Here is an 8,662-nt window from a genome sequence, read left to right as displayed (position 1 = left end):
CATGCGCAGCGCGTAATAGGTACTGCTCTATCAACGCCACCTGGGGTCGAAATTTCGAATTATTCGTTCTTCTAGCCAGCGAGCCAGAGGCGAAACTCCGCCCAATTGCTTTGTGAACTCCTCCTTTTACTGGCGGTTGCTAGTGCTGCTCAGAAGCTTCTCTTCATAGACGTTCCGCGCTGGCTCTATTGAAACGATGTGCGAGTGAGAAAGCCCGCCCGCCAGAGAGAGGGTTCGCGCGATACACCTTCTAGCCGTTCTGAACTCTGCTTCAGATCGTGGCAAGAGCCCGTTAGAGTCGAAACGCTGCCTCTGGCAATTCGCAACCACGTTGTTCGGCGTTTCGTCTGAAGCCCGGTTCAATCTCGATTGATTGATTGTTTGTTACGTTGAGTTCGTGAAGCACTCCCGTTGGACGATTGTTGACCGATCGACTGATCGACCCACCGAACGACTGAACTTACTTCAAGCTGCCCTTGTGAATCGGATACTCTGGCATCGAGCTGACCCTCGAACCCTTGCAGGAATTCCAGGACTTTATCCTCCTGCATTCTTCGTCGACGCCTCCGCCGCTGCTGCCACCGCTGCTGCAACTTGAGGGACTTGCGTTGTGTTGTTAAGTCCGTGTGCTGTACTTCGATACCGGCCGCTGTCGTCGCACAGTCCGGCCAATTGGAGTGGTGATGCTCGATCTGAGCCTCAACATACCGTTGTCTCCCACGACGATCACCGGTCTCGGGCTCATGAGCGCGGTCTCGTCGACCGAGCTTCTCAGTATGACGGTTGCCAGCATGGTTCGTCGGGAAAAAGAGACGGCACCGACCACCAACATCCGATCAAGCCCCCCTCCAGTAGAAACTTCACAAACAGTCACCGAATCGGACAAAGAGCCGATGCAGACACAGCTTTTCGCTATCGGCGAAGACGTCAAGGACACATCGATAGTGTTCAAGAGGAAGAAGAGACTTGACGACCTGGTTGACAGGTTGAGCAACTCTAGCGCGCCACCACCGGTAAGTGATCCCCATCTAGAACATCTCCCTTAGCTAGCACCGATTTGTCTGCACGTCCTTTAGTTTATCGATGAGAAGACCGAAGACTCGGTGGTCGATCCCCTCCGCCCTCATTTCGGAAATTTTGGCTCGCGATTCGCAGAGACGAGGTAATTCGGATCATCTCCATAGTTTTCCGATCCTCGATCTTCGCCGCGAGATCAGGCGCGGAAAGAGAGCGACCGCGATATGAATTCTCAAGAGCTCTGATTTATCTGGAGTCCAAGATTCCGGAAATACGCCGACTCGATGATCCGTGTCACCATGAAGTAACTCGAGAGGAGAATGTAGAAGGACCTTTATTATCGTTGGCCGCCGCCGCCACCGCAATTAGGGCCGACCTGGTCGTTCCCGCTTCTCGTTTGAGAGGGACTTGTGATCTTCCCTGGCGAGTGCTGTCGCTGTTTCTGCCTAGCCTGTTCTTTTTCTTAAGATGACATTGTGGGATGAGAGAACGGTCGTTCTCTTCGTAGTCTCGTCTTCTCCAAAGGGTTGTGGGCGTGATACATACTTTCCAGCTTGGAGACATCGAGCACTTCGATTGAATTCGAAGATTCCGATGTATCTGAATCGCAATCGATCGTCGGAGGTGTTCAGCAGTAGGCCACGGTACCGCATGTTTTGACACCGGTCGTGAATGAGTCGGACTCCCACGAGATGAACCACCTGCGTGATCTCGTAGCGGCCCCATTCACAGGTCTTGCCCTCCAGCTGTTATCCCAGTCGTCATCGTCGTCGCCTCCTCCTCCACCACGGTGAACGAAGCTGCTGGTGAAGGCCTATTTTGGAGAAGGGCCTCATTTCTCAGAGTGTATGCATACTAGCTAGTGTACGACAATGCAACACCGAGTACGAAGGCCTCCATTGAGTAAGCTCACGGTGAAGGCGGCGGCGGCGGCTGAACTCCTCACCCACACAAAGCCGTCAAAGAAGCAACTTCGTTCCCACGAACAACGAGGCCTCGATCTTCTCCAGATCTTCAGACTGCAACAAAGAGAGGGGGAGGTGGTTCGCGAGGGGTTGCGAGAAACTAGAGTACGGGGGCAGTGGAGTAGATACCCTGCTCTGGATTGATATACATGAGTACGTAGACGCATATGCATTCGAATCGCCAGACGGTCTCGAAAATCGTATGTTTTGCATCAACCTGCTCCTTGGAGCAATCGATATCCGTTAGCCGAGAGCGTGACCGCCACCGACGTATTCGGGGATATCACACCTCTGTTATCGGAGATGAGCCCTGAAGTTCGGGTGGCCTCGTGCTGATAACGCTCACATACTGTCAACATTGGATGAAGAGCTAGAGCCCCAATGAGATTCCGAACTCAGGGCTGCGTTCAATTCCGAGGCCGGCAGAGGGTGAGGGCTCTCCTTCAGGTACACAACGAGAGATTGTTCGTGCCAGAGTCTCTGGAAAGGGTTCACGGTTGATGCCAGCACCGAGACTGTCTGCGAGCGGTCGTAGAGTCTATGAGCTACAAACACAGGCTGTCTGCGACGACAGTCGGCGGACAGGTGCGTGGCCTCCCTACTCATTCTCAGATTAGCTCGAGATCCGTATTGTCGTCGGTGTTTTCCCATCTTCGTCCCCCTTTAAAATTCAGTCTGTCCATCGATTGATTGAGCGGACGAGACGTCGGCTGACCAACAGAAGGACCGAGCCGTCTCACGTCAAGTGGCCGCTTAAGATCCCTCTGGGATAATTGCCGCGAGACCGAAAGGACCCCATTGATTGGGAGGTCCTCCTTCGAAGAATGTTCCCAAGAACAAATGAGTCTCCGGAGTCGGGACAAAACGGCGACGACCACTTTTTTTGGTCTACTAAACGAGACGTGTGGTGTCATAAATCATATGGGCGCCTGCTAAACTCTGTTAGTCCGCTCGTTGGCGGTTTGTTCGCGCACCGGCAGCTCGCTGCTCTGAGGCCGTATGGGTTATAGTACAACGACAACAAGTGTGCGCCGATCTCGCAGAGTAAGCGATCTCACTCCGAGAATGACGCGCTTGATGGCCACGGAAAGAACGACGACGACGAAGAGGAAGACGACGACGACGACCCGCAGTCGCGGCAGCTACAGCCTGCTGTTGCGGGTACGACGATGCCGACGGTCACCTGCTCAAGCAGACAAATCGGTGCAGATCAGCAGCATTGCCATAGGGCTGCTGCCTTAGTAGCGAGAGTGCGTGTTGTTTTATAGTGACAATGGAAGCAACTATGCGGTCGCTTTGTCTAAGAATACCTTCTCCTCTTTTTCGTCTTTGTGTCGTTTCTCCTTCGACGCTTGTTCAGCAAGCTCTATTCTCTCCGTCTGTAGCCTGAAAAATTCGCTGATGACGAGCGAGCGGGCAGGCAGGCAGGCGGGCGGACCGGCGGGCGGGCATTCGCTCGCAGGGATCGGCGGGAAGAAGCGAATCCGCTGCTGAAGGAGCCGAATCGGGCAAACGGCGGTGGCGGGCGGGCTGGTCGCGGGAGCTTCTCTCAGGAATGTTGTACTTCTTGCTCGATCAATGGCTGGCTGCTTCGTTTGTCTGCAACTCATGGTGGTAATTGTAAGTGGTCGACCGCGTGGACGGACGCACGGAACGACGACTGACGGCCGACCGGCTGTCTGGCCGTGCGGACGGCCGGACCGACGAACGAGCCGGCGGTCGATCGAACAACTGCACCGCATGTTGGTAGCAGTAGCTGTGGCAGCAGCGAACAACTGATGGCCAACCGAAGACCCACCCAGTTTGTTGTGGAAGCAGAAGCAATGGCCGCCATCTTGATTGACTTCGCCTTCGGGTCTTCGGCTGATGATGAGCGACTGCCCGTTGCTGGCTGGCTGACCGACCGACCGACCAACTGATTCGGTCTGCGCTCGGTCGGTCAGTCGGCGGGCGAGCAAGCAGCTCCTTGGCAAGCAGAAGCTGAACAGCGAAATTCTAGATATAATCGACAGCATTCATCACGGCTGCGAGCGAGGCGAGCAGCCATTGAGGGCAGGCACAACACGGGCCCCTTCGGCTACTTGTGTGTTGCGGCTACCTCCCCCAGCAGCAGAGCCACTGCCGTTTCCCATTTATCTTGTCGGTTTTTCAGTTTTGCTGTCGGTTTCTGTTACGAGCCGTATTTCGCGGCGCTTGCCATGCAAGAACGAAGCGTCGAGCCCTCCTCGACGGAAGCAAGAGACGTCGTCGATTGACAAAACTTTCGCCAGATCTATATGGTTGGGGGGGAAGGATCCTGATCCTCCGCTCGTCCTGGAAACGACAGAGGAGTTCCCCAACTCTCGCTCCGCTAGCTAAAGCGGAAGACCTCTCCCTGATCCGTGACAGGCAACTAACGCACATATTTCTTTTGCTCTTTACAGAAAAAGCGTCACAACAGTGGCGATATCAAATCGGGAAGATCGGCGCGTCGTGACGATCGGGTAACCTCATCAGAAGACAAGACGGAATCCGATGTCAAGCTATTCGTTGCGGACACCCCACCCGCTTCATCCTGGTCGCCAAAATCGCTTTACACAGACAGCATGCGATCGCCGTTGGCAGTTTCGCCGCTTTACGCCTCACTGGAGCATTTACTTCCCAACCTGATGAAGAGGGATCAGCTAGCGGCCAATTTCGCCCGGAGAGATCATCTGCTCAGACATCAATCAAACTCGAGCCTCGAGTCGGTTACTTCTACACCTCAGGACTCTCCATTGGATCTCTCGGTCCGGAAAACGCCCTCTCCTCCGTCGTCGGCCGGGCACACGGATGAAACGCTACGAACTTCATCTAGTCCGACGACAGCCTTCGACTATAGTCAGACTCCGCTGCAACTGCAGTTCGAGCTCGGACCCCTCTTAGGTATTAGTCCGCCGTTTTATTCGACGCCGCCCCAGATGAAGCGCCGACTGTCGCCCACGCAGCCGTCGTTCCCGCTGCTCTCGTCGTCCGCGTCGTCCGCATCTTCGGCGGAAACGAGTCCCGTCGAAGAGAATCAACAAAGTTATGCGTGTTCCATCTGCGGCCAAACGTTCTCGTTGCACGACCGTCTAGCGAAGCATATCGCGTCCCGTCATCGCAACAAGAACTCGTCGCCGGAGCTCTCGTCCACGCAGAACTCCTCCTCGACGTCGAGCAGCGGACGCAGCTACACGTGCGACATCTGCGGTCGATCCTTCGCGCGCAGCGATATGCTCACGCGGCACATGCGCCTGCACACCGGTGTCAAACCGTACACGTGCAAGGTCTGCGGACAGGTGTTCAGTCGCAGTGATCACTTGTCGACCCATCAGCGAACGCACACTGGCGAAAAGCCCTACAAGTGTCCCCAATGTCCATACGCCGCATGTCGGAGAGACATGATCACCCGACACATGCGGACCCACGCCCGGTACCAGTTGCCCGCACTCCCGGATTCGAGCTCCTCGTCGCTCGAGGAAGAGCCCCTGGCAGCTTCATCGCCCGTCCAGAGTTGAGTTTGCTCAACAAAACTCCCAAAAAGAAATTTATTGTAGACTGCAAAGATGAATAATTGTGAGCTGAGGAAATCTCTGATGCGCCCTCCAGCTTCGCAGAGTACAACTGGAACACATGTACACGGACGAGATCAGAAAAACAGGCAGATAGGCATAAACAAACAAACAAACCAAAGTGAAGTCAACTTTCGTCTTTCAAAACACAAATCACGTAGTCAGTGAGCCGAGGCACGCGGCCCATGACGGGGCTCGCCAGAGCCCCTGTGCGCGTGCCCGGTGTCAGTACCGTTCGAAATACTCGTCTTGTGCTCGCATCATCACGTCGATGAGCTCGGTGAAGAAGGTGGACATGACAGATCTCGCATGACAAGATCTCCCGAAACTCCGCGTTTCGGCCTCTATTTATTTATGTAGAACGAATATCCGTGCAGAGGTAGATTTATTTTTCTGTAAAAACATCAACCCCGGATACGAGTCTCCATCGTTTCATCTCAAAGTCATAGCATGAAGGCGATAGATGCCGCGATCGACAGGCGCGCATGAATGGCTAAGCCGTATGCGTCACAGAGTGGATGGATGGGTGATTGATTGACGGAATGATAGAACGCGCGTGGGTGTCGACGTTGAGTTTGATAATAAGCCCGACCGATGTCACGGGAGCTGATTCGGCAACAAACACTCCCAAGCATTTTGGTGTCGGGATTTCATATACGGCAGTCGAGAAACTGTATCATACTGTAAATGGGACGCCTAAAACAGAAAAGTCGGAAGCGGAGCCGAACTTGAGTGAAACCATAATGTAAAGAAAGAATAAACCTATTCTTGAAAAATGTAACAAATTAAAATCATAAGTCTTCTCTCTTTAGGGGCGTTGAAAAACGACTCTCTCTTAGAAAAGAAAATTCCGGGGCTTCAATATCCTCTCTGGACTCTCGTTCAAGCCGTAGTGACATCGGATCACCACGGCTCCATGGGGAAAGGGATAATCTCTAGGGTCCTGCTGACAGAACAGGCCAGGATCCGGGTGCCATGCATGACGTGCATGAAGAGTGTCGTTCTGTTCTTCCCCCGACGCTGCCGATTACGACGTTAATTGTGTCAGATGGATGGGTCTGATGGATACCGTCCAACACCTCACCTGAATACATCGGTGGGTAGGTGGAAACACCTGTGTTCCACATCGATGGGGGAGAGCAATCGAAAAGAGCATCATCGTCGAACGCAAGTCGATTGTACCTCTGAAGAATGATACAATCATCCTCCACCCAATTCCTCGAACCCTGTAGGCCCCTGTTTCAATTTTGGATTTCGGTCGACACCGCATAGTCCGATTCGGCTGTCCCCGTTCGTAATGAGTTTCTTTTGCTTTTCAATCCACATACGCGTTATTAGTTCTTTCATCCGAGTGCGGATCTAGTGTCTGATTGTGATGAGCAGGCGAGCGAGCGGGCCAGGGAGCGAGCCGATGAAGAAGCCGCGCGGACATGCGGACCGATCGCGTTGATGAGCTGCTCCAGAATGTCTCTTGAAATAAGCTAAACAAAAGTCCGGCTGTTTTCTGTGGGGGCGAAGAAATCCGGGATTCCTGACCCGGGTTAGTCGACTGGCCGTCAGAGCGGCTAGCCGAGGTCGGATCCGGGACTCAAACACGACTCCGCATCGCTTCTAGTTAATTTGGAACTTAGTCAAATCAATGTCACGCTGCGACCGGGTGCTAACTGGACTATTCATGTTCTCCTTGACGCTCGCTCGTTCACTCGGTCAGCTCAAGAGCTGCGTTCAATATCCAGCTGCGAATGGGTTTAATCTGCATACTTTTTCAGTCAGCAGCAGTGGCATCTTCAATCAGCGAATCGCTTACTAGATCACCCCCACGCGAGGACACACACATGCTGATTGTGCCGAGCATTTCTCATGGTTCCAATCTTTTTCGGAGAATCAGAATTTTTTTCACACCTGATGTCAACCCGACCGAGAGGTGTCTTCCGCGATAACCACAAGACACCGCTATGCGGTCAAAGAGCTCTGCCGGTGAAAGTTCGCTCCGGCTTCGACGCTGAATATAAGATGTGCGTTCCCTTGGTCTGTTACGGATATTGTTCGTAATTCCTCATTTAGAGGGGAGCAGTGTATCCGAGTCGATCTTCGATCTTTTGTAGGGAATGCCACGGATCTATTTTTCTGAGAAGGAACGTTGTGTCTCGGTCAAGGAAAGTCGGGGCAAACGTGACGGCATTCCACGCATGTGCCTGCAGAACACGAGGCTCTTTGTAGTACTGAAATCGAAGCTTCGAAGAACCCCGGTGCGTACCTCGTCTACGTAATTATTAGCGTCGTACCCGTGTGACAGGTCCGCGGTGGGAGCAGAAACATCTGAAAAATGTAAATTGTCCCGAGGGGACAACTGTTCGGTAGCTGATCCGAGTCACGACTTTGCATAGCTAACCTTTCCTGATGACCTTTAGCAGGCGGGCAGGCGAGCAGGCAGGTTAGGCCAAGCCTAGACTAAGTCAACCGATTCCTCGAAGGGGTACTGACGTCTGGCGATTTTCGTTCGCTCGATCTCATACCCCGGTCACTGGGTCGCTACTCGGGGAATGCGTCGACGTCCACTCAACTTACGCATTCAAAGAATGTGAAGAAATCGACTCGATACCAACCATCATTCTTATCATTGATCATTGTTATTATTGAGATCGGTCATTATTTTCATTATTATATACCTCGGAGAGTCGATCCGATTCCGCCCGGATTAAATAACAGCCTACGTTCCAGATCTTCACTCCGTCCGGTTGTTCCGGTTCGGAACACCCTTTGCGTGCGGGACTCCGATGCGACTCCTCGAATATACCTACCCTTGAATATCATGAGAGAGTCGGGTCCTAAGAAGAAAGTATCTGACTGAGATCTCATGGCGGATGCCTCGCCGATCTTTATGTCACCGAGGGAGGAAAACCCCTCGAGGCGGTAGATCCGGCAACCCTTAACTCCGAATTCTGGCGCTGGTTTGTTGATCGGTTCTCACCGCGTCTCACTCCGAACCGTCTCGTAGTAGGAACCGATATCGCCTGCGGCCGTTAGCTTGAGCTTGAGTGAATTTACAATCGAACTTTATTTTTCGCTCAATTCCGCGCTTCTTATCTCTCCGTGTGTCGTCGTTGT

The 8,662-nt window shown here is 53.1% G+C and overlaps 1 protein-coding gene across 1 annotated transcript; it reads left to right on the top strand.

Moving 5' to 3' along the window:
• The first annotated feature begins 683 nt into the window (after nucleotides 1–683).
• klu (zinc finger protein klumpfuss) lies at nucleotides 684–5,500 on the top strand. Its single transcript, XM_029111791.1, has 2 exons — nucleotides 684–1,013; nucleotides 4,406–5,500. The coding sequence occupies exons 1-2, from the start codon at nucleotides 684–686 to the stop codon at nucleotides 5,498–5,500; spliced, it is 1,425 nt and encodes a 474-aa protein (XP_028967624.1).
• Nucleotides 5,501–8,662: the final 3,162 nt, after the last annotated feature.

This window comes from Galendromus occidentalis, unplaced genomic scaffold (assembly GCF_000255335.2).
Source record: "Galendromus occidentalis unplaced genomic scaffold, Mocc_1.1 scf7180000077470, whole genome shotgun sequence".
Classification (NCBI taxonomy): domain Eukaryota; kingdom Metazoa; phylum Arthropoda; class Arachnida; order Mesostigmata; family Phytoseiidae; genus Galendromus; species Galendromus occidentalis.
Note: the sequence above shows the minus strand (reverse complement) of the source record. Positions and strands in the feature narration are given on the sequence as shown.